This window comes from Phodopus roborovskii, unplaced genomic scaffold (assembly GCF_943737965.1).
Source record: "Phodopus roborovskii unplaced genomic scaffold, PHOROB, whole genome shotgun sequence".
NCBI classification, from domain to species: domain Eukaryota; kingdom Metazoa; phylum Chordata; class Mammalia; order Rodentia; family Cricetidae; genus Phodopus; species Phodopus roborovskii.
The window spans coordinates 6,756,691-6,783,294 of NW_026126638.1; the positions used below are offsets into that span (position 1 = coordinate 6,756,691).

General features: G+C 41.0%; 1 protein-coding gene and 1 pseudogene across 1 annotated transcript in view; one reads left to right on the forward strand and one right to left on the reverse strand.

Annotated features, from left to right (window-relative positions):
- The window catches only part of LOC127212972 (actin-related protein 3-like), a 220,518-nt pseudogene extending 207,380 nt beyond the window's left edge, over positions 1-13,138 (forward strand).
- The window catches only part of Dusp16 (dual specificity phosphatase 16), a 38,097-nt gene that overhangs the window by 4,046 nt on the left and 7,447 nt on the right, over positions 1-26,604 (reverse strand). The window contains exons 3-5 of the mRNA XM_051173185.1: positions 19,475-19,638; positions 5,815-5,974; positions 953-1,076 (exon numbers count right to left, since the gene is read on the reverse strand). Coding sequence (XP_051029142.1) covers positions 953-1,076; positions 5,815-5,974; positions 19,475-19,638 — 448 coding nt within the window. The remainder of the gene's footprint in view (positions 1-952; positions 1,077-5,814; positions 5,975-19,474; positions 19,639-26,604) is intronic.

Here is a 26,604-nt window from a genome sequence, read left to right on the forward strand (position 1 = left end):
AGTGATCTCTGGGTGCTAAACACTGCACAGCTGTACTGCCTTACTCAGTCTGTACCCTGCGGATCTAGATCCGTTCACAGGGTCCCGAGGCTCACTTGTCCCAAAGTAAACAAAGGTACTCAGTGATGGGGCTGTGCTCACAGTCTGCACTGTCTAACACCTGGGCCCATTTTTGTGACCACTATATTAAAAATTCACTAAGACAGAAAAGCACACATAGTAAACTGTAATGTGATATGAGGGTATGGGTCTTCCCACCTGGCGTCAGCCCAGGCAGAAGAATGACAGGGACAGAGGCCTAACTGGTGAAAAGTGAGTGCAGAAGAGAGGAGCCGTCCCCTCCAGTGTCCAGCCACACAGGCTGGCTAAGCAGGGCATTTCTCTATTCTAGAGTCTATAGTTTGAGAAACCCAAATATTAGGACAAGCCAACATGGTGCATCTATATTCTTGTTATTTTTAATGTGAAAACCGACTACTTCTTGCTGTCATGGCATGACTCATTTGTCACCAATGAGGATGCCAGTCCCGCCATTTTCTGCCTTTCCCATTGAGATAGAAGGGAAGGCAGCCTAGTCAGAATTACTACCTGTAAAACCTGGCCAATTAGACAGGACAGGAAGCTTTATTCAGATTTTATACAGATGCAGAGCAGGCTCTGATGGGCGATGTGTGAGAGACACTTTCTCCACCTGTCAATCAAAAAGGCCATGCTTCCTAGCAAGGGAGAGAGAGGTATAACCTCCCTTCGTCTAGCATTACTAAAAAGTAGCCGAGGGTGACACCACACTAGAGAGAGGATGGCAGACAAGCAGAACCACTCTCTCCGTCTCTGCAACACCCTGAGTCACCAGGAACCTGCAACCAAACTCATCTTGGTTTGCACTCATCTGTTCACCCACCTTCCTAGCTCTTCCTGTTTCAGGGAAAATGAAAAGCATGTCTGTCCTTACCTGTAAGCCTCATCTAGGGACATGTCCATCCTCTTCATGATGTAGGCGATAGCGATGGTGGCGGAGCGAGAGATCCCGGCTAAGCAGTGTACCAGCACACAGCCATTGGAGGCTTTTGCTTTCTCTGTGGAGCAAATTTAAGAGAGGTCACTGGGAATTGCTTCAGTAGTAAGGAAATCTCATTCTCAGCATTCCTCTGAATGTTACTGTCAATTTCTTCACCTGAAACTTCAAAGCAGACCTCACCTCTGTAGCCTCCTACTCATCCTTTAGTGGTTTTATTAGGAGGAAGGGGAAAGGCAGGTCCCAAACAATTATTAGTAAGCAATGGTACCACCTAAGACTGCTTGGCTGGTTCTTCAGAGCTTTTGCCACGTAGAGTGTGTGTGTATGAGGGTGCGTGGGAGACAGAGGTCAACCTCAGCTGGCATCCCTCAGGTGTACGCTCTTTTTCAGACAGTACTGGCCTGGAACTCACCAAGTAGCTTAGGGTAGCTAGTGGGCTAGCCAGCAAGCCTCAGGGTACTCCCGTCTCTGCCTCTCCAGTACTGAGATTACAAGCAAGCACCACCAAGGCCATCATTTTTACATGGGTTCTGGGGATCAAAGTTCGGTCCTCCTGCTTGCACAGCAAGCCCCTTAAAACACCGAGCTATCTCCCCAGCTACTTGCTTACCTCAAAATCATGTACACAAGACCAGAACATGTTAGAGAGATTCATGGATGCCATTAGAAGAAAAGCCAGGGGGATTCACACAGTGATGCCCTCTTTGGTGATGAGGAGCTTCAAATGTTTACATGTAGGAGCAGATGACATTATCCCAAACATCCTGGAAGCAACTACCATGATTGACTCTGTTCTGAACAACTACATATGTGCTCAGTCATAAAGTTGTTGCCGTGGGGCCAAATCCTTCCCCTTTCATTTAGTAGTCAAAGATGAGGTTCTTTTGTTCATTCGTTTGTTTCTCTGTTCTGGAACTTACTCTGTAGACCAGGCTGGCCTTGAACCCACAGATCCACCTGCCTCTGCCTCCCAAGTGCTGGAATTAAAGGTGTGAGCCTCCACTGATAGAGGCGAAGTTAAAATTCTTAAAATTCTCAGATCACAAAGAACTTGCACTGGCTCCTGAATATAAAGCTGCTCCCACCTTGCAGCCTGTGATAGAGACTTCTAGTAGACATGATTTGTTATTCACTATATAATAAACAATTTAAGAGTAAGCAAAGAGTAAGCAACAAGCAGCATCCCTGCTAGAAAAGGAAAGCAAGGAAGAACAGGCGAACACAATCCACACTAACACACAGAGGAGGCTAACATAAATAACACACAGGCCTGCATAGAAACCCTGTCACATCATCCACCAGCATTCACCTTCTACTTCATAGTCTCTTTTCCTTGGGTGAGAGGCTCAAAGCTAAGGTTTCCACTTAACGGCAATCTCACTTTCTGTCATAGCCATTGTACTTTTCCTATAATTTGATTCTTCCCCTTTTTTTCTATCTCAAGGCATATGGGTGAATGTGTATATATTGATCCCAATACCTAGCTGGAAGCTGCTCCAAATCCTGATGGGAAGCAGACTGGGAAGGGCTAAGGGGAAAATGCACTGTCTAACATGTTTAAAGCTCCAAATCCCATTCCCAGTGCACACACTAAGATCATTTGGTTTCAGTTTCTTACTTTTGAGTGTTTTTGTTTTTGTTTTGTTCTGTTTTGTTTTCTATTATTACTAATACTGATCTGAGGCTGGAGAGATGGCTCAGTGGTGAAGAACACTTGTTGCTCTTGCAGAGGACGGGGATTTGGCTCATAGTAACTGCACTGCAACTGTGTGTAACTCCAGCTTCAGAGTATTTGATGCCGCCTCTTCTGACCTCCTTAGGCACCAAGCTCATACACACATGCAGGTAAAACATGCATAAATATAAATCTAAAATAAAAATTTTAAAAAATGATTATCTTGACTCAATCTTCCTACCCTCTCATACCCACCTCTCCCCTCTTCTTCCTCCTAACTCCCTCTCCTCTCCCCCTGAGTCAGGGAAAGATTAGAGGAGAGCAAGAAAAGAGATACCATAAAGGAGGGAGCCATAATAGGTTTTAAGAGAAATCTGGTACTAGGGAAATGTCCAGAGATCTATGAGGATGACCCCAACTAACAATCTAAAGCAATAGTGGAGAGGCTACCTTAAATGCCCTTCCCCAATAATAAGATTGATGACTACCTTATATGCCATTCTAGAGCCCTCATTCAGTAGCTGATGGAAGCAGAAGCAGACACCCACAGCTAAACACTGAACCTAACTCCTAGAACCCAGTTGCAGAGAGGGGAGGAATGATGAGCAAAGGGGTCAAGACCAGGCTGGAGAAACCCACAGAAACAGCTGTCCTGAACAAGGGGAAGCTCATGGACCCCAGTCTGATAGCTGGGAAACCAGCAGAGGACTGAACTAGACTCCTGAACTTGGGTCTCAGTTTGAAGGCCTGGGCAGCCTATGAGGCCTCTGGTGTGGATCAGTATTTATTCCTAGTGTACAAATGGACTTGGGGAGCCCATTCCACATACAGAGATACTCTCTCAGCCTAGACACATGGGAGAGGGCCTAATTCCTGCTCCAAATGATGTGACAGACTTTGAAGACTCCCCATCGAAGGCCTCATCCTCCCTGGGGAGGAGAATGGGGATGGGATGGGGGTTGGTAAGGGGAAGAGGGGAGGACAGACAGGTGCAAGAATTGGGACTTGTTTCAAATTTAAATTAAAATTTATCAAAAAAATGATTTAAAAAATAGATTATAAGAACCTATCACGGTCCTGTTCTCACTCGATAGTTCACGCAATCCCCTGAAGTTGTTCCTGGCCTCCACATGTGCAGTGGCACACATGCGCCCACATGCTTGTATCATATACACACAATATAAATGACAACAAAATAAATTAAACATTTTGAAGGACGTTGCAAAGAGATAAAAGTTATATAGCCAGCAGCCTGAGTATCAGTGAAGCCACAGAAACAAGAGATGCTGCCTCCAAACAAAAGGTGTACATCATTCTGACCTCCACACATGTCACACACACGCCTATACTCACTACATACTATGCACACATATTTTTAGAAACCTAACGGTAATGTGCATTACGTGCTGATGATGAATGTCCTTTTCCTCTTCCATTTTCTGTATTGTGCTCATGCTCTTTTTACAACCGCAATTCATCTGGTAATTTTTAAAAATTAAATATAAAAGCAGTTACTCTAAAGTGGGCTCATTCACACCTAAGTCTTGAGAGACTGAGTGCTCACCCTAGTCTTAGAGTCACACACCCAAAGACCTGGCAGAGAGGGGAAAGTAACCATCAGGGAAAGCCCTGTCAGTCCGGAACAGGGTGAGCAGTCTACCCTGGCTGGAAATGACTGGGGGTGGCTGCAAAGGTGGGAGCATGGGTTGCAGCGGTGTTTTGGGGAGTGGTAGGCTCATAGACATATTTTTTGTGTGAGAAATTAAAGGGCCTCTGCAAGTTCTGGAGTGAGGAACAAGAAGACAGAGATGGTGAAACTGAACCTAACAGCAAGTTAGTGCTATGGAAATCCAAGAACCATGCTTAGGGTTAAAAAGAAAGGGCAGAAATAAACACCAAGGAGAGGACTGAGAAGTTAAAAACAGGATGTACTGAAGGTGAGAAGTCAGAGCTCAGAAAAGTGTTGGCAAGGGAGCAGCTCTACAGACAGGGAAAGCGAAGAAATGCTCATGGCAATCTTCAAAGTGTTGGTCCGTCCAGAGGGTAACCTAACCTGTGGCCCCTGCTACCTGGGAGTGGTGCCTGGGCCACAGTTTGAGGCCAGTCTCAACTGCACAGCAGGAGCCTGTCCCAGAAAAAGCAAGGGGAAGAAAATAAAACACAAGCATTTGGTCAGAGCTAACTCTGAGCTGAGCACTCTGGAGAGGGTGAGGTGCACACGGTGTCTGCTTTGACCCTACACTGTCTCTACAGAGTAGGTCTACTACCTTCTGCCTCTATTTCAGGGACAGGCACACGAGAGTTTTAAGTTAGTTACACACGACCACTTAACCGATAAGCTGGAAGGAAGAGTTTGGCTCCAAAGTACATCCTTTTAATCAACTCTGTTGCCTCAGTGCAGAGTCACCGAGTGACTTGGGGGTGGGACTGAGCAGGAGCTTGGATCATGCCTCTGAATCAACATGACATGAAACAGGAACATTAATCATAATTGTCTTCTTTTTTAAGGGAAAATGAATGAATGATATGCTGAATATATTTCTTAAAAGTGCAATGAGAAAGTATTAGTTTGAAGAATTTTCCTTATGATTATTTTCAAATTCTTCACTGTGAACTGTATTCTAATTAAACATGTGCTAGTATTTCACTGAATCCAAAACTACTTGAAACTATTGATGCATGGACTGAGGCTCAGGGAACCTTGAAGCATATAAAAGGACTTTATATGCAACGGGAGTTTTCACATGACTTGACTTTTCCCAGGGAAAACACAGCACCAAGTAAGAGGGAATATCAGCCAGCTTCACCAAATGTTTTCAAAGGATTTGAAAAGTAGAAGGGTAAGGGTTAGTTCTGAAAGCTGAACTGATTTTTAAATACTTACAACCCATAATCTCAGATCCTGAAAGGCTTAACCTTGATGTTGTTAAAAGTTAGCTAGCAGGTCACAAGGCCAATCCCTTAGGGGCAGCATGGGACACGTCACCTTGACCATTAAAACAGTAAGCAAAATCACATGCTGCTTTCAGATTTGAGGTCTCTAAGAGGGGTGGGGAGGGAATAGCTACACCTATCTGTGGCCCTGGTTCAAAGGGCTTGTACCTCATCTTAAGCTACATACCAATGAAATCCACAGACTTGTCCAACCACGGCAGAATTTTCTCACAAAAGCTGTCATTCACAGGGACTCGCAGGAAGTGAGATTCGGGTATGAAGTCAGGCTTTGGACAGGTGTTGCTGGCATTTAACACATAGCCAATCCCATTCTGTTGCATCAGCTCCTGTAGAGGGAAAGAACAATTAAAGGGACTAATAAGACTGACAAATACCACCATTTTCTGTACAATAATAATTCACATAGTGAAATCCAAAAGTCCAATGAAATGACATTTGCAGATTTAAGTTGAAGGTAAGAAAATTATGCACATAAAAGCCATTTAAAATAGTATGCCTGAAGAGCAAGCACACTTGATCAGTACAGCCAAGTCTCAGCTGTCTCCATTGCTGGACAGGGGAGAACAAAGAATACAACAAAACAGCAGAGCACACAGCTCTTCACCATGGGCCACGAAATGTGTTCTCTAGGACCCAGGCCTAGGCACTCTTGTGTGGATTAAACAATCTTTTTGAAGGCTACATCTATCTATGTGAATTTATACCTACTGGGTACTGGGCTGTCCCACAGGCCTTTCACACTCATTTGCCAGAAACCAAGCACAGAATCCTCCCTTTTTGGTCCTAAACTCTTGTTTTCTCTCTCATCCCAACACTGATGAACATGGAGACCATCCACCCAGCCAGCTGGCATGACAACAGCACATGGCTCCTTTTTCTTCCTCATAATCCCTTTTTCAAATGCATGCCAAATCCCTTTGGTATTACTTCTTCCATTCATCCTCTCTATTCCCATTCACCACTCAGTGATCAGTCCTCAAAATAACTTTTTAAATTCCACGATGCTTGGGGTGTATTTTCCCTCAAAACCACATTCTTTACAACAACTAGGGTAATAATTTTGTTTTCTTTTTGAGACAGTATCTTCCTGTGTGTATCCCAGCCTGGTCTCAAACTCCAGACTCAAATGTTTCCCCTGCCTCAGCTTCCAAAGTATCTGGGACCACAGACACATGCAACCACACTCTGCTGATCTTTCTTACAACTAATATCCTGATATACACAATCCCAAAGCATGGCATGTGGACTCACCCACCCTTCTGTGTTTAGAAAGCTCCCCTCCCAACTGTCTAATGAATTTCTTCCCACTTCTCCTACTCAGCCTGAACTTTTATCTAAGAATTCCTTCCCACGGACACACAACCGTTCCAAGCTCTATCCTTCTAAAGTGCCGTGTTCACGCCATTATAACAACATAGCATTGCATATTGCTCTAACAGTTAATTTTTGTCTCCCCTTTTAAGCAGTAAAACAATGAGTAGTCTTGAACTGATCTTGTTTTTTTGTGTAACTGCACTAATATGAATCTGTTATTTGACAGACACATCTAGCACTGACCCAATGACCAGGCAAGCTGAAACAGCCCCACCCTGATGAGTCTTCCCAGTGCTGCCTCTCAGGACATCTAAGCCTGGAATATAACTCTAATCAACTCTGGTCTTTCTTTTTTTTTTTCTTTTCTTTTTTTTTTTTTTCTTGCAATACCATCTTTTTTGGACTTTTCCAACTGGTTTAAAAACAAATGGTGGCTTCCTTCCTGTTTATCTTCCTGAAGCATGCTGGGTCTCTTCCTCTCCATTTTACACACCCGCTAATATATAGTAAGTGTATTTTACTTTGTACAAAGATACAGATTGTGTGCAACCCTTTCTCATTTCTGAGATAACATCAAGAAACACCTTCCACTTGTGTGGCCATCTTGATTTGACCAACCCCTTCTTTACACCCAGCACAAGGCCTTGGTGGGCTCATGTGCTCCAACAAAGCTCATGGTCAGACCATGAAGACCTTACTGATGTTCATCACAATCTTCAATCTTCTGTGCTTGTAGCAGAAGGACACCATTTTCCTCAGGTGAACCACCCAAGTACCATCTGATTCAACACAGGACAGTATGTTCTTGGTAAGGAGACCAAAGACCCACACTATACTTATTCCTCTTCTTTACAGTATATTACTGAGTTACATTATGTTAAAAGCAAAAGCAGGAGACTGGAGGTGGCTCAGCAATTAAAAGCACTTGTTCTTGTAAGAGGACTGAGGTTCTGTTCCAAGCACCCACATGATGGCTCACATTTTAACTCCAGTTCCAGGGATTCTGACCTCTCTTATGAATTTCTTGGGCACCGAGCATGCACATAATACATATTTATACATGCAGGAGAAGCTCTCACATACACAAAGAATAAATGAATCTAAACTTTGTTGTTTTTGGGACACACTTTCTCTGTGTAACAGTCCTGGCTGTACTAGAACTCGCTTTGTAGACCAGGCTGGTCTCAAACTCACGGAGATCTGCCTGCCTTTGCCTCTCAAGTATTGGGATTAAAAGCAAAATAGAGGAATGATGTCCAAAGTTCACCTTTGTCCTCCACTCACATCACATAACCCACCCACTCCTTCACAAATCTATTTATTAAATGTATTACCAGCTGCTACCTAAAATTCCTTTGGGAATAAGATGGTACTTGATAGATAAAACAAGACCAATTTTTAAAACAAAAAGGCAAACAAAATACTAACATACCATATAAAATGAAAATGTAATTTGACTGCTAAGTTAAATACCATAGTGCCTTTATGTACAGATTTATAGTTACTACATCAGTGGGAATGTCAGTTAAAGAAGGAAATCACTAAGGATGATACATACCTAAGGTTGACACATACTTGAAATGTGACTTCTAGCTTAAAATTAAACATTAAACAATTAACATATAACATGAAAGTAGGAGCAGAACTATCTGAGAAAAGGAAGGGAACTAACTCTGCAGGATAGAGGACAGAAATGGGTTAGCCAAAGTACACAATACATTTGAGTAGAAATGTCTTCATGGAACCTAGCACTACAGTCAACAAGAATTCCAAGTCAGCCTGGGCTTAAAAAAAAAAAAAAAAAAAAAGAAGTAAAGCAAATGTACATTAATTCACAATTTCTTTTTTGATGTTGTTGTTTTGTCTTGTTTTGTTTTTCAAGACAGGGTTTCTCTGTGAAACAGTCCTGTAACTCACTCTGTAGGCCAAACTGACCTGGAGACCCACCTGCCTCTGCCTCCTGAGTGCTGTGATCAAAGGCATGTGCTACCACTGTCCAGCCAATTCACTAATTCCTAATGCAAGTTCTCTCCATAATTGAGAGACGTTTTTAGTAAAACCACACTAAATGCAACTATCTGTTTCTACTTTTAAAAAAAGAGCAAGATCTCACAAAGGGCTAGAGATGTAGCTCAGTGATAGAATGCTTACCTAGCATCCACAAGGCTCTGGGTTTTATTTCTAATGCCAAAATAAATAAACAGTAAATAAAAGTAAAGAAAACAAAAAGCTGAGGGAACTGGCAGTACAGGCACCTTCTCCATTATGCCTGCCTCCCAAATATTTTACAGCTGCCTCATTCCCACCTAATTTAATGTAGCTTAGGTCACCGAAAACAAGTCTCTGCCCTCATTCTTGTTTCATCAGTACATGTACTATTTTAATTAATGTACATAATTACAATAACAGGCATACTGGCCCACACAGGTCCGAGGGTAAACAACTGGTTCTGGTAAGCACACTACTCAAACACTGGTGTCAGGTGTGCTGCAGGAAGAGCCCAGTTAGACTGAGGTCACAAGGACTTGACCACGAATTTCTGATGTTAAATAAGTCCTAAGAGTTCAAAACAGCTCTACTAGTTGTCCTCTTTAATGTTTTTATGAATATGCATATAAGTGTATATTAATTTAATTTTTAATTTTTATGTGTGGGTTTATGTACACAGCATGCATGCAGATGCCCATAGAACCAGAAGAGGGTGTCAGATCTCCTGAAACTGTAGTTAGAGGCAGTTCTGAGTTGCCCATGAAGGTGCTGGGGACCAACCACCAAACCACATCTCCAGCCCAAGGCACAGTAATTTTTTTTTTGGGGGGGGGATAACTTAAAAAGTACATTCATGAAGAATAAATATTTTGTGAAATGATTATTCTTCCTCATTTTAAATGGGTACTGAAGCCTTTGTTGTAAATTAGATATTTATATAATTTTCATCTTATTTTTCCACATTATATAAAATACACACAACTGAATAATTACTCTGTTCTATGATTAAATAGCACAATCTTTAAACTTCTAGAGAGTAGTCATCTTACAGTGATAAATATTTAGCTTGGACTTTGAACGGCTGCTAATACATGCCCTTCCACTGGTAAGGAAAACCTCCAGTCTGCAATACCCTCAGTTCAGGGTGCTTGAGTTCTTTGGACTCACGTTCACTAGTAACCCTCATGACCTCTACTATCTAATAGCTACAACACTTACAAAATTGCCGTTGCCTGCAACCCACTCCTGGACCATTGCCCTCTTTCCTGTTCATTCTCTTACTCCACTACACCCAGAACCCTTCAGCCTTTCATTCTGACGACGCTACCCTCTTTCCCTGTTCTTCATCCCCATGGAATCTGCCTTCCTTGACCAACTTAAACTCCACAGGCAATTGCTACAACCACTGCCTTGCTTCCGTCAATTCCTCTGCCCCTCTACATCACTTTTCCATGCTTGTCAGCTGATTCCGAGTTAACATTAACCCTTCACTGAATTTTTGTGTGTGCTCATGGATGTGAACATGACTATGGAAACACCTCACTCAGCAATGCCACCTGCTCCCACCTTTGACTCAGACTCCTCAGCAATCGGGGTATTTCCCTGGCCACGTGCTTTCCCTGTCTTGTGTCACTCCTGCACATCATCACTCTTCGCTGATGAAAGACTGTTTTCCTGCTACATGGGAATCCTAGACCAAGTGCAGCCACATATGCTTTCTACCAGCACACACATCGCACAATCTATCTTCCCAGCAGTTTTTACAGATGAACAGCCAACATCTACAGGTCAGTCTCTCTACTTGCTTAGTAAATTGAATCTCTTATTCAAGGATATAACTCTCGCAATCGTTGGCCTTTCTCCTACATCCATTTTCTACTCTCTAAGATGATTTCCTCTACTAATAATCAAACAATTATTTCCCCTACCTTAAAAATCTTTGCCTTTTCAGCAAAATTCCTTGGAAGAGTTGCTTATACTGCTATTTCCATTCCTTTTTGCCTATTATTTCTTGCACTCATTTATCTCACAGGCTTTCCCATCCCTCTACCAAGACACAGATCATAAATTACCTTGATCTCCATGTGCCCTATCTAATGGCTAACCCTTAGCTTTCATCTTTCTTGACCTACAGCACCATCTGGCACACTTGATTAGATCCTCTTCCTGGATAATATCATTCACGTGCTTCCTGGACTACTAGTCTCCACTTCTTCCCTTCTTCAGTATTTATTTCTAAGAACACTTTGTTGAAACGTTTTAGGACCGCAGACTTTCAGTGCTAATTGACCTATGACTTAATCTACTTCTCCATTTAGATTTTCTTAATAATCTTATTTGTATGACACTAAATACTGTCCACATGCTAATAATTACTCTCAAGTTTATACCTCCTCTTTCAAAGACCTTATTCTGAATTCAGAGCCCCACCTGACTACTCAGCATGCCCACCTAGAAGTTTAGCAGGCACCACAAACTTGGTCCGTCTCTCTCTCACTGAGCGCCTCCTGCACTTGCCAGCTGCATCTCCTTTCTCCTTGACATCACACACACTCCTGACATCAAGTCTACCAGAAAACTCTTAGCTTTGCCTTCAAATCTAGTCAGAATTCAACCACGTGTCACTCCTGTTACCAACTTGATTCAACCACTATCAGACTACCAGGCCTGCGTTGTGGCCACTCTGCTTCTGTCCTGTAGGTCATACCACCTATTTCCAACACTGGCACTAAAGTGACTTCATAAAATCTTGCCCTATTTCTCCCAGAGGAAATCTTTCCAAAGCCTCAATGTACAGCCTTGCCCTCCTCCCAGGCTTCCTCTCTGGCCAAACCTCCCAATGCTCACTTAGTTCCAGCTACACCAGTCTTCTTTAGCCTCTTATACCAATTCTCTGCTCTCTTCCTGGCGGCTTCTTCTACCTGTGTTGTTATTCCCTAGATAACCAGATGATTTGCTCTTTGATCTCTTTCAAGTGTTTGTTTAAATCTATCTTGGTGAGACTTACCTTTATCACCCCTTTCCATGAAAAACCATACCCCAAAGACACTCCCAACCTCTTACCCTATTCCTTCAGGGTACTTATCTCTATCAGCACTTATCACCGTAGCACACAGGGGATAATTAATGGATTGCACTTCACAGTTTACCCATTTACTCCACTTACTTGCTGTCTCTTCTCTTTTTACACATGTGTCCCCAGTACTGAGGATGTGATCTGGCAAAACGTAGAGCTTCACAATTTGAAGATTAAAATGACTAAAATCATGATCTAGTAACTACTTTATTAGTATATTTTGATGAAGAATCTCCATAGATGTTTCTTAGACCCTTTCATTTGGGAATCCATAATAAAATGCCATTAAACTATGATCCAGTCATTTTATAACTTATGAGAGACTATTTTACCAGGGTTTCCCAGATTTATTTAGGAAAGGAAGAAAAGGATTTCTGAGTAAATTGACAGTATGAAAAAAAATTTAGCAGCTGAACTAAAGTAATTTTCAAGGACAAGGTAAATTGCCTGCAACTGTTTACAAATACAGTATTTGAAAACTAGTCATGTAGGGCTTATGTATCAAGCATGAGGAGCTGGCCACCCCACCAAGAGATAACAGTCTATGAGGTGGTTAGCTGCACAAACATCAACAACACAAAGAGGAGTCTGGTGCTCATGGCAGAGCAGAACAATCAAAACAGCAGAGTGAAGTGAAAAAGAAGGCTCCTGGAAAGATACTACATGAGAACTTGTGTTCATTTGATGCTTAGACAGAGATACAGTCATCCTGCAGTGTTCAGGGAGACTGAGTCATACCTATAAAGACAATAAAATTACTGGACATTTAATCTCAGCCTTTGCATATATCCTTTTGTATTCATTGAGTCATGCCTAAATTACTTATAACAGCAAATGTAATGTAAACACTATGTAAGCATATGCAATAGTACATTGTTTCAGGAATAAAGACAAGTGAAGTTTGTATAGGTTCAGTACACGTGTAAGTTTTTTGCATATTTTTAATCTGGAGTTGGTTAATTCTATGAATGTGGAACACAAAGATACAGGGGATTTACTGTATAGTTACTGTGAGTGAGATGCAGAAAACAACTAAAAACAAAGAAATTTACAGAAGTCTACAGGCTAGTCTACTCTGAAACTGAGAAGCAGAGGAAGAGATCGGAAGAGCTGTGAAATTAGTCATAGGTCTTAAATGTCAATCTAAGGAGTCTCAATGCTACTGGGCATCAATCAACTCACTCCTGTAATATTAGCCCTCAGGAGGCTAAAGCAGGAGGATTACATCAAGTCTGAGGCTATCCAGAGCTAGATAGTGAGTTCCAGGACTTCCTGACTTATTTCTACAGGAGGATGCTATCTCAAAAAGACATCTAGATATGGCTCACACCTGGAGAGCTAGAGCTACATGGCAGAAACTTGTGTCATCCACTCCACAATTCATCCCACTACTGCTAAGTAAAAAGAATTTTATCAAATGCAGTAACAAGAAAACTGATGAACACATGACATACTATAACTAATTCATAAACAGTGTGGCATGGAATAATGAAACGAGTGAGTTCACCAAACCCAGGGCACAGCCCAGCTTTAGTTTCTTCCTATTAATTAAGGCTGGTGGTGGGGATGTGATAACAAAGACAATATGAGGGAATGCAGTATGTGACATATAAAGTTTCACTAAATATTACATCATTTTAGCCTATTTTTAAAACAGCTCATAACTGGGCATAGTGGCACAAGCCTGTATGTGCACTGAGGAGGCTAAAGCAAGAAGCAAGGTCACAAGTTCAAGGCCAGCCTGGGCTCTGTAATGAGATCCTCTTCTCTTATAAGAAGAGTATAAATTATATGGGATATGAAATACACACACACACACACACACACACACACACACACACACACACATATTACCCAAAAGCCTGTAATATAAATTTCCCATTAATTCAAACTTTTCTTCCTCTTAGTTGACATTAAACTGAATCAAACAGGTCAGATATAAGAAAGGGTTCACCTGCAAAGTAAAAACCATGAACTTAGACAATGGGTTCTGGTTCTAACGCATAATTAAAGGTGTTCAAAAATAATATTTATAGCCAGGTGTGGTGGTGCAGATCTTTGATACCAGCATCTGGCAAATAGAAGTAGGAAGATCTCTGTGAGTTCATGAACTGCCTGGTCTACATAGTAAGTTCCAGGCCAGTCAGGATTCCATAGCAAGACCCTGTCTCAAAACAAAAATAGTAATATTGATGAGTTAAAAGAAAACATTTAATTCTGTTGTCATAATTTCCACTAACTTTTTTGAGACAAGGTCTTGATACACGTACTAACTGGGTAGACCCTGTTGGCCTGGAATGTTTTGTCAGTCCAGGCTGGCCTTGCAGGCCTCTGAAGGGCAGGCACAGGCATGCACTGCCCCACTTGGCACTTGATTCACTTTTTTTTTTTTTATTTAAAGGTTTATCTCCTATACTATGAAATAAGCTCTCTCTACAGTTAGGACTGATTTTTACAGATTCTATAATCTGTTCATAAGATTGTGGAGTCTTAGGGAATACTGATTTAAAAAGAAAAACACACACATACAAATTCATTTTGTTTAGCTAGTCTGAGAACAGAAGATCCCACTGAATTATATGGGCTAACCTCAGACTTCTGGATAACGTCACTTTAATTTTTTTTTCTGAAGTCAATTCCATGCCACTTTGTATTTGCCACTCTATTTGTACTCAACATCGACCTCAAGTTCGACCTCCCCCAGCCAGCTTTCTCAAATGCCAAAGACCACTGATCTACCACACACTTACACGTGCTATCCCACATGACTGTAATGCATGCTTCCACCCCACAAGATGGCACAGGCCATTTTATGAGTACTAAGAGTCAAAAATGATCAGTTTTTAGGAAAAGAACCCAAGATTTAGTAAATTGGTTAAAATGGTAGTGGTAGGTGGAGAATTGGCATGCAGCACTGTCTCTACCCACAGCGGTCTCTCAGCCACCACGCAGTGCTGCTTTAGTCTGGGGAGTTACGCTGAGTCATCTCGTCCTGTGAAATTGTTTAACGAACAAGTCTTTCTTCTCCCAAACAACCAATGTGCAAGTGTATGGTGTTACACACACAGTACCTACAATATTTTTAATGATAATTTTGGTTATCTTCTTATCTTCCAACATCATATACTTCTCTGAGAAACCCATCAGCACCTGACAAAGCTGTATACAGGCAATTATTACCTGTATAAAATAAATACATCAACACTAGCCCTACCAGAAGCATCATAAGACAGTGTGGGAAAAATCAATGTTGTATGTTAAAAGATCACAATAAAAAAACACATAAACCAAGCTAGGTGGTGGTGGTGCACACCTTTAACCTCAGCACTCAGAAGGCACAGAGATGGATCTCTGGGAGTTCCAGGACAGCCAGAGCTGTTACACAGAGAAATCCTGTTTCAGAGCTCCCCCACCCCCCAGGGGAAAAAAAGGAGTTTGGTGACGGCTTACCAGGTTCACTCCAGACACACAACAATTTCAGGCTACTCACAATACGTAATTTTATGTGTACATTTGGAACATTTAAGTATAACATTTAAAAACGCCTCTAACTTTCAAGGGATAAGGGAGAAAACTAATCAAGAAACTTGAGGGATGGAAGGAAATACAGCTAAGTGGTAGAACATCTGCCTAGCACATACAAAGCTCCAGCATTATAAGAGAAAAAAAAATCTCATCATTCAAATAACTAGATTCTCCAACTTCTCTCATTCCAGGTAAGAAATGGGCATCAACAAATGCTTTACTTCAGCAGAATCAACTGTTCTCATTTCAACTCGTAAAGACCAGAGAACCAAGCATGTTAAGCTAATTATAGTTTGTAACTGAAATCTGGGGCCATCCTGTGTTCAACAACATAGCACTGCATTACATCCCTTTCGTGATATTACTGATGAGCCTCCTAAGAAACTATCTGTGCTTTTAACATACTTTGGTAGCATTTTATTATGCATATGAGTGTGTGAGTGTGTGTGCACGCGTGCAGGTATCTACATGCAAGTGATATACAGTCAGGTACACACACACACACACACACTCTCTCTCTCTCTCTCTCTCTCTCACAGGCATGCATCCAAGTAGAAGCCAGACAGAGGCTAACCTCAAATATTACTCCTCAATAGCAATCCACGTTTGTCTATTCATTTTTTAGGTAGGGTCTCTCATCAGCTCCTGGGGGCTTGCTGACAAGACTAGGCTGGTTGCCCAGTGGACCCCAGAGATCTAATTGTCTACACCTCCTCCATGCTGAGATTACAAACACACACCAGTACTCCCAGTTTTGTTCCACTGGTGGTGGGGATGGAATTAAAATCTTCATATATGTGCTGCAAACATTTTACTGATTAAGCTATCTCCCCAGCCCTAGACTAGCACATACACATATGACATGTATATATATATATATATATATATATATATATATACACACACACACATATGTATATATGTATATATTACACACATATATGGATATATGTAACATCTGTTTATTATTTATTTAGTGTGTATGTTTGCATGCCATAAAGTGCATGTGTAGGCCAGAAGACAACTTGTAGGAGCCAGTTTTCTATTCCTACCATGTGGGCTCTATCACTTCATGATTTTAATATTAATAACATTATACATGTGCTGGGCAGTTTTAAGTCAATTTGGCACAAGCTAAAGTTATCTGAAAAGAAGGAATCTCAATTAAGAAAATGCCTTTGTAAGATCCAGGCTAAATGCAAACCTGAAGGGCATTTTCTTAATTAGTGATTGACGTGGAGGGCCCAGCTTATTGTGGGTGTTGTCATCCTTGGGCTGGTGGTTCTAGGTTCTATAAGAAAGCAGGCTGAGCAAGCTAGTGAACAGCACCATTCCATAGCCCCTGCATAAGCTCCTGCTTCCAGGTACCAGCCCTGTGTGAGTTCCCATCCTGACTTCCTCTGCTGATGAATAGCAATATGCAAGTATAAGCCAAATAAACCCTTTCCTCCCCAACTTTGTTTGTCATGGTGTTTCATCATAGCAACAGTAACCCTAAGACAACAGCCTTGTGATCTTTTTTTGATTACTTTAACTCCTAAATTTTAATAAAAAGGAACATATTATTATTATGGAAGATTATTAAAATTTTACCTTCATATATCTTGAAGAAAAAATAGGCATATATTATTGTTCTTGCAATGTTAAGTCAGGAGGTTGAACATTAAGATCATTTAGTTAATGACTGGTGATTTGAAAGAAAGTGGCCACCAAAGGGAATGGCACTATCAGGAGATGTCTTCTTGGATTAGGTGGCTTTGTTAGAGGAAGTGTGTCACTGTAGAGGCAGACTTTGAGGTCTCTTATATGCTCACATCTAGTGAGACAGTCCCTCTTCCTATTGCCTGTATGTAAGATGTAGAACTCTCAGCTACCTTCTACAGCACTCTGTCTGCCTGTAAGCCAGCATGATGATAACGGACTGAACCTCTGAACTATAAACCACCCAATTAAATGTTTTCCTTTATAAGAGCTGTCGTGGTCACAATGTCTTTTCACAGCAATAGAAACCCTAAGACAATGATGCTTGTGAAAGAGTAAATCTGTGCCATGTATCTGTTATCCCAGCCTTCCAAAGGTAGTGGCAAGAGGATCAGAAGTTCAAAGTAACCCGCAGGCAAATAAGCTCAAGACTAGCTTGGACTTATGGGCCTTATCTAAGAAAAATAAAACTTAAAAATAATCAATTAAAAACAAAACTGGGTCAAGTTATGAGTTCATTTGACACTTTTGGAATAACAACTTTCTCACAGCAAAACCAAAGTGGCTAACGAAATGTCTAAACTCTTCAGCTCAAAGGTTCTTTGCTCACTGAACCTATAGTCCCAGGAACTTCTAAGTCCATTCTCTACCCACAAAGAATCTACATACTCTATTTACTGCAAGGCAGCGAATGAAACCAGAAAGGTCCACATTTCCCTATTCTGAATCAAGGTTCTGGTTTGACTGCCCTCACACAACATTACCCAGTTGTTAAGTTGAAAAGGGAACAGAGTAAAATTAATGTGTCATTGTCAAAAAACAAAACAAAGCAAAAAACCAATAATGTGTAGCAACTATGTGTACGAACTGACTGGATAAGGTTTACCAAGAATAAACAGAAACCTTAACTAGTAATTTAGTTTTATTTTTACCTGAATTAAATAAGCCAAACATCTATCTCTACCTTTGCCACAGGAATGCATGTGACTTTGGAAAGTTAATTTTGTTCTCTGTAAAATAGTTTACTTATCTGTAGGCTGGATTAATAGTAGTCACATGTTCAAAGGAGCTGTGACCCCACCAGTAAGGTTCCGTTCATACATAAGCTATAAATATCAAGTGGGCAGCTCTCACAGATGAACAAGCATATTAATAGCACACTGTAAAATTAAATCTTATGGAAGGAAGGGTTTTGATGGAAAAATAGTAAAAATGCCCAAAGACAGTATATCTATTCCTAAACAAACTCTTTCCTAGATGCTAAGAAGAGCACTGTGTAGGCTCCAAGCAGCCCAATTGTTTCCAAAAATCATTCAAGGAGAAAATGCTAAGGGAAATCGCTGCTTTCATAAAGTAGCATTTCTAAATCACCAAGAGTTGAATTAAGATTGCCAGTTGCTTTTGCAATTAGTAACACCATAAATTAAGAAATTTTAGGGGGAAAAATCACTTTTCTAAACAGGAAGAGCACTTTCATTTTTTAGCATTCCTACTTGAGAACATGTAAGCTGTAGAATCAGATTAAAATTCTGATATTTTTATGCTTGTGCCATTATACACAAAAGCCCCCCTCCATTATGTGTTTCTGTAACAGGACATGTCTGTTCAGTGCTGTCCACAGCTTTTTAGGAATGTTCTTCTCTCCACAGACTATTCCAGCCAGCTTCAAACACAGTGGAACCAAATGACAGAGCACACATCTGAGTCTCTGTCCTTGACATTTTTGATCATCTCTCCCATTCTCCTCCCAGCTGTTATCATGAGGACCTTCCTCAATCCAGGCCTGACCTGAACCCCTTACTAGCGTGCTGAAAAAAAAAAAAAAAAAATCAATGCATTGTAAGTGCAGGACACCCTATTACAGTAATAGAATAATTAGTAGCCCATAAAGCCAAGGCTAATGGTATAAAAACAAAAAAAAAACAAAAAAAACAAAAAAAAAAACAATTTTATTTCAAGTTTCCTAAAACTATGAGGAAAACATCAATTTGAGTGTCTCATGGCAATAAATAACACCACCAAAGTACTACTGGAGAGATAATGCAACACTTAATTAGCATTATCACTTAGTAGGGAGTCACACTAGCACTTAATTAGCATTATCACTTAGTAGGGAGTCACACTAACAGTGTTCCACCTTTCTGGGATCACAGAATGCTCCATTTCATCTTCTCCAGCTGCTACCAACAGATACAAAAAGAAAGGCGTTTGAAGCACCCACCTTGTTGAGGACATCTCGCTGGCAGCCAAGATAGAGATTGGGAAGAATTCGAGTTGGCCCAATGTTGGCAACAGGTAAGCAAGGCTGAGACATGCAGGTAGGGACTAGAGTGGATTTTCCTTCACAGAGGCCAGGGAAACAACGAGAGAACTCAGCAAACCCACCTGAGAATAAACATTGTATGATTACGCCATGTACAGTGTAAAACAAACCAGCCTTCTGGGAACCACTTGACTAAAACTGTTTAACAGAAAAATCAGACGGTACAGATCCAAGCAGGTAACACTGCCTATGTGCACATTCCTTCCCACAGTTACTGTTGCTAAAACTGACGTAGACTCCAGTACTGACTCTGACTTGTAAGGCCGTAGTATGGAAGGGCACTGCCTTTCTCAGTCTCTTAATGCTCATACACTGCATGACATGTGATCCCCTTTCCTCTTTCCATAAAAATGTTATTTATAGGACATTAAAGAGGACTTTAAGCCAATAGCAAAGAAGTCAAAAATAATTATTCACAATAGCAAACAAATGGGTAATTTAAAAAGTGATGAACTGAATGTTACTCTTTTGGTAGAATATTATTTTAAGGTGTGTGACTTTTGTTTATGCTGCATTTGTTTAACTATGTGAAGCTGTGATTCTTTTTGCCTGTCTAAAACACCTGGTGGTCCCAATAAAGACCTGAATGGCCAATAGCAAGACAGTAGCAAGGATAGGCGGGGCTGGCAGGCAGAGAGTATAAATAGGAGAAACCAGGAAGAGAAGGAAAGCAAGGAGAGGGAGAAACAGGGTCTTCACAGGAGTTTCCAATTTAAATAAATAGTCCTTTCTATCCAAATGAAAACACACGAACCAAACTGTTACCTCTTAGTAGATCAACTCAGGAACCTTGAAGATTAGAATTACGAAAAATACTTGTCAACTCAAGTATAATCCAACTGGACCCCTGTTCCTACTGTCTATGTTCAGTTCAGGGTCCAGGAGTAGTGAGCCACAGCAGCAGGAATTTGCAACAACTATTGAGCCACAGCAAAATATAAGACAACATTCTTACCTCGAGTCTAAGCATCTATAATTTTAGAACTATTATTAAACATGAGGAATTAAAATGTCTTAAACTAAACTGGTGGACAGAGCAGGTGAATCAGATCCACTGCAGAAATCCAAATTACTTTGTACAATGGACAAGGCCCTCAATCTACACCTGTATTGGTTTTATTTTTCACCATTTCCAAACATGACTTCCAGCCAGGTAAAATCGTTTCACACTTCAGAAATGCCACCATTCTGCTCTGCACCATACATATACACATAAGAGCCCAGTGATCACACAGTAGGGAAAACAAGAATACAAGCTCCTGTATTCAAATTCACTCCTGGCCCAGCACATTCTAGACGCCTGATGTGGTAAAGTTACTGAACCCCCAGCTCCTAGTTTCCTCATCTGTAGATCAATGCTAAAAAGGTTACTTAACACACCTGCAGTACTGTGTGCGCACGAAGCAAGCACTCCCGCAGGTACCAGTGATGATTCTTCTGTTATGCCATGACAGCAGTCAGCCTCCACCCTAGCCCCTCCTTAGGATCCTTCTAAGACACAAAATGGAAAAGCAGAGTGCCTAAGCCTTGGAATGTGTGGTTACACCCCCAAGGCTGTGCTAGAGCACTGGCATCATGAACGAAGCTGGGGAGGGATCTGTCCAAAACATAAGAGAAACCCAGCACATACCTATCTCCCCCAGAGAGCCACAGCTCTTAGTAACATATTAAGGACTCCAAAAATGTCATCTCCAAAGAAAATGAGTTTGATTCACTTAAGCCAAATGAGCTTTGTCAAACTGATCTAACCACGGAAAACCCTCTAAATTCTTTAATTGATAGTGGCATTATACAAGTAAATGCTAGGCTGGAGCTACGGGGCTGCCATCAGCTAGACTTCCCCACTCCTACAACTGTAACTGCAGATCTCTGAGGCAGGCACAAGATGTCCACTGTTTATGTATAATTGTATTTCAGGGTGTGGCCCCTGTAAGTGGGTCTTACAGCAACATAGCAAAGGTTCTCACTTTTCTTTGCTCAGTTTATACCAATGACAGGCACTATTTTGATTAAAATTAATTGTATGATAAAATTTTAACAGCTATATGTTATTTAACTTAAGAATTGTTTTGGCCTAAGTCTTTGGCTCCAATACCGTCTATAGAAAGTCTGTCATTATAACAAAACCACCCTCCAGTAAAATATTCTCAGAGGAGAATACCAAAAGCAAACCAAAAAACTATTGAATCACATTTTAAATTTGTAAATAATCATACTGAAAAATAGTAACAGAATATACTAAACAAAAACTACAACAAGCAGTATTACCACTCCTAGCTCTACATGTACTTCAATCTTTACAATATGCTATGAAATAAAAGTCATTATTATTCCTATTTGCATATAAGAACACAGGCCCAGAATTACATTCTGCAATAATTAGCAGAGCTATGTATGGTGTGAGTCTACTTCTTAAGTCCTCTAACTTCCCCTTGTATGCAGATACAGCCTTACTATGGTGTCCCAAGCCTTATGACTGTGATTTGCTAGTTCTCAGTACCAGTCCAACAATGGATATAGCTCTTCTCCAAACTGATGAAAAAGTCTTGCCTTCCCCAAAGAGAAGGTAGGGGTGTGGGTGTGTGTATGTATTTCAGTAAGAGAAGGGTATCTAATATGACCAGAGATAAGAGACTTATACAACTGCTGCTACAAATCTCTTCCCTGTCTATTATTAGGCTTTCTTACAGAGAAGTGGGTGAGGGGTCATAGGCAGGAGCATGGGCGACCCTAAAGCAGCCACACTGGAAGGTTTGTATGATGTTTAACTCCTCCCACATAGCCCTTTGTCCTCCAACTATACACTCTAGCCCTTACCAGAGACCCAGAAGCCACAAGCAATTAAGGCAGAATTGCATACAAGTGGTTGTGAGGGGTAGTGGAATACTCAGATGAGGGTCCAGACCCTGCTCTACAAGGGAATGCCGACCATCAAGAAGCCCAGCTAAGATGATCTTTGACAAGCTGGGCTGATAAATGTCTGAAGATAGTGGCAATATGGCTTAGAGGATAGTCATGCACAACATGATATCCATGATAAAGTTCACAGCTAAAAAATATCAATATATCACGGTTTGTTTGTGATCAGGTATGTACAAGCTGACAGTGAAGCTAAAGCTTTGTCTTGGCTTGCATGGAATATCTTTCAGGGAGACACATTTCTGCATCTTCCAAAAACAGCTTATAGAGGGAAACAATATCATTAAGTCAGCCTGGCTGTTCAAGGCCCAGCTGTAACATAAATTAGTACTGGGATCCTAAGTCACTGTAACTTCACTGTACCTCAAAAGGATGGCTCTAGGAAATTTTATGGCAGGGAATAAAAATAATTGACAGAAACTACTGTTCAACCCCAAAACAAAAATGCCAAATCAACAATACATGATGAAATGCTTTATAAAACCAGAAAATGCATACACATATAAAACCAGAGGAGGAAGGCGAGGTGGCGACTGCCTTCAATCCCAACCAGAAGCAGGCAGATCTCTGAGTTCCAGGCCAGCTGGGTCTCCATAGCAAGTCCAGGACAACCAAGGAAGGCTACATAGTAAGACTTTGCTGCTCAACAAAACATACTTTTGTCTGGCTATTTTCAACTAATACTTAGTACAAATACTAATGGCCAAACTTTGGAATATTTAATATTTTCAATGAAATTGGAATATTTAGTGCTCAGTCTGGTTCAAAATGTCCCAAGCCATGCACTTCCAGAAAATACTATATCAGCCAAAGAGTCTGTATCCTGGTCTGTATCTGACAATGTTCACTCTGCTTCACAGACAGCATGTTCCATTCACTGACCTTTCATTCACTGTATTCTAGTGACTCCACTGATTTCATTAATTAACAACAGATGAGACACTGAAGATCTACCCTGAGCCTTTTTTTATAAACTGTCTGTTTCAACCTAAACTGTATCCTTTCCTTTCAAAGATTCTCTTGCAAAAAAGAGCTACATGGGAAGAAAAGCATACAGGGCTCATTTGTGTATACTTTGTTCCAAAGGGCTGTCAGATAAAAACTAAAAGCAGATTATCTGACCTTGTCATAAGGCTCTCTGTCTAAGCAATCCATGGTAGTGTATTATAAAACACATAGCAGCACTCTGTTAAACTTTTCTCTGTGAAAAGCCATACTGAAAACTCAGTATTTTTAAAGTTCTCATGGAATTGTCTCATTGATAAGACCAACTATCTCTGCCCCCTACAGTTTGCACTGTTAGTCATCTGGGAATGTAGAAAATGTGAAATGGCAGTAACTCACATGCATTTCCCTAATATACAGCTGAACTTCAGAATAGCTGTACACTAGTTCCTGTTGCTCTTAAGTTTTAACAGGCAGTCATACATGTTCAGAGGCTTCTGGTATGGAGAGAAATGGAGATGGAGAGAAAAACAGACACACTACAAGGGTGCTGTTAGTTAATCTTCTACTATCCAACCAAAAGAATGCATGTGTAGAAATTAAAAGATACTGGTGACTGGGCAGAATTATGAATGACCTGGTAATTATGAATTTGTGTGTGTGTGTGTGTGTGTGTGTGTGTGTGTGTGTGTTGTGATCTCTTATTTCTTTAGCCATAATTCATTGTGAATAACACTCTTATAATCACTTCACCATTTAACATAGTGCCTAGCATATAATTAGAATTCAGCAATGTTTATTAAACCCTTTCTTGTTACAATGAATAACTGTTGATGGACACAAGTTTTGTATATTTTTAGTATTCAAAAAGGATTTCCTGATTCCATTCAAAGACAAAAGTTAAGCTGGCATGGGTGGGGGCACAAAACATGTTTCCTATTTGTAGACCTCAGTGTCCAAGAGACTCTTAGATGAGAGAGAAGGCACGGAGCAAGAAAAATAATTTTCTGCTACTAAAGGGAAAAAGGAAGACCTAGTGAATGCCATTTTGGTCAGCCAAAAGCAACACTGTATCCTCATATGTCTTTACCCAGAGAACTTCTACAAAGACCTAGCAAGTACATTTTCTCAGACATCCTAAATGGCCCAGGATTCCAAAACAGTGTGCAGGGCAGTCCTATCTTTGTAGCTCAGGGAATTAAAGGCACATCCCTTAGGAAACCTGTAGGACAATGGTTACAATCACACCCCAAGAAGGATGAGGTGGCTGCTGGAAGTGATTTGAAATACGATTATCAATCAAGGTGACTTTATGAGTCAGGATAAAAAGCAAACCTGTCTCCACTCTAGAGAATGGTTCACTCAAATCCAACTAGTACAGTCATGAACCACTCACTATATGTGTCAGTCATTCATATCTAGCGCCTTTCTATGTGTGGCTCAAAACTTCCTAACCTACTCTTGGACAAACTCCCAAGACCATCTGTGTATTCTACTCTTATCAACTATTGTTAGCTGGGTCTGGGGGAGTAGACCTATTGGCCTAGTTATTTAGAATCTGAGACTGGAAGATTGCAGATTCAAGGCCAGCCTGGACAATTTAATGAGTCCCTGTCCCAAAGTAAAGAGGTAATAACTAGAGATATAGCTTGCTGACAGAACATTTGTCCACTATGCCCTAGGTTCAATCTCTAGTAATGCAAACAACAAAACCCTGTCCTCCCCTTTGACCAACTTCACAACTGCATAGGAGACTTCAAAAAGTAGCACAGGAAGAAAATGTATACACATGTTTACATTAAAAAACAAAAACAAAAAACAAAACAAAACCATTCAATATACTGGTATGTAGTACACACCTGACCTCAACACTTGGGAGGCTGAAGTAAGTGGATCTCTATGAGTTTGACATCAGACTAGTCTACATAGGGTTTCAGGATAGCCAGTATTATACAGAGCATACATGTCTCAAAAAAAACCCACACAACAAACAAGCCAACAAAACCAAATCATTCGATGAGCACATACTGAGATCTGGACATCGTGCTAAGCAAAGGGGCCAGTGGACCAAGACAGAGGCAATTTCTGACGTTCACAACTTAGTGAGAAAATTTCAACCAAATAATACAAGATGAACACTTACGCTTGGTAACTAAAAAAACTGAAAGCCAACTGTACATGGTGAGCAGAGAAGGTTTAAGATTACACTGACTATAGGAGACACAGATGAGTGGCAGAGAAAGAGACTCTGAGACAGAGAAGGAAAAGGTTTCTGTGCAAATCCAGAGACCATAAGGCTTCATATTTAAAGCACATGGGATAAAGACTGATGATCTAAATCTAAGCAGTGGTGGAGTGGCTGCCTTAAATGTTCTTCCCCTATAATGAGATTGATGACTACCTTAAATGCCATCATAGAGCCTTCACCCAGTAACTGATGGAAGCAGAAGCAGAGATTCACAGCTAAGCACTGAGCCAAACTCTGGAGAAGTGATGAGCAAAGGGGTCAAGACTATGCTGGGGAAACACACAAAAACAGCTGATCTAAGCAAATGGAAGCGCCTGGACCCCAGCCTAATAGCTGGGGAACTAGCATAAGACCAAACCAGGCCCCCTAAACGTGTATGTCAGTTGGGAGGCCTGGCCAGTCTATGGGGCCTCTAGCAGTGGAGCCAGTATTTATTCTTAGTGCATGAATGGACTTTAGGAGCCCATTCCCTGAGGGATACTCTTGGATAAAGCCTAGGCCCTGCCCCAAATGATGGGACTTTGATGATCCCCCATGGGAGGCCTCACCCTCCCTGGGGAGTGGATGGGAGGTGGGATTGGGTGGTTGGTGGGGAGCATAGGAGGATGGGAGGGAGAGGGATTGGTATGTAAAATAAGATTGCTTTTATTTAAGTAAAAATTTATTTTAAAAAAGACTGATGGTCAAAAAAGGGAGGGAGGGAAAAGGAAGAAGGGGTAAGGGGGGAGAAAGGAAGGGAGAGGGAAGCAGAGAATAGAGGATAGGAGAGGGGGAGAAGGGGGAAAGGAAGAAGAGAGACAGAAAGGGAAGAGAGAACGTGGTTTAGCTAAAGTCAGAGAGGCAGAAAGAAGTCAGTCACTGTAGAGTAAGTTAAGGATTCTATACTTTACTAAACTGAAAGTGAACAACCTGGAAA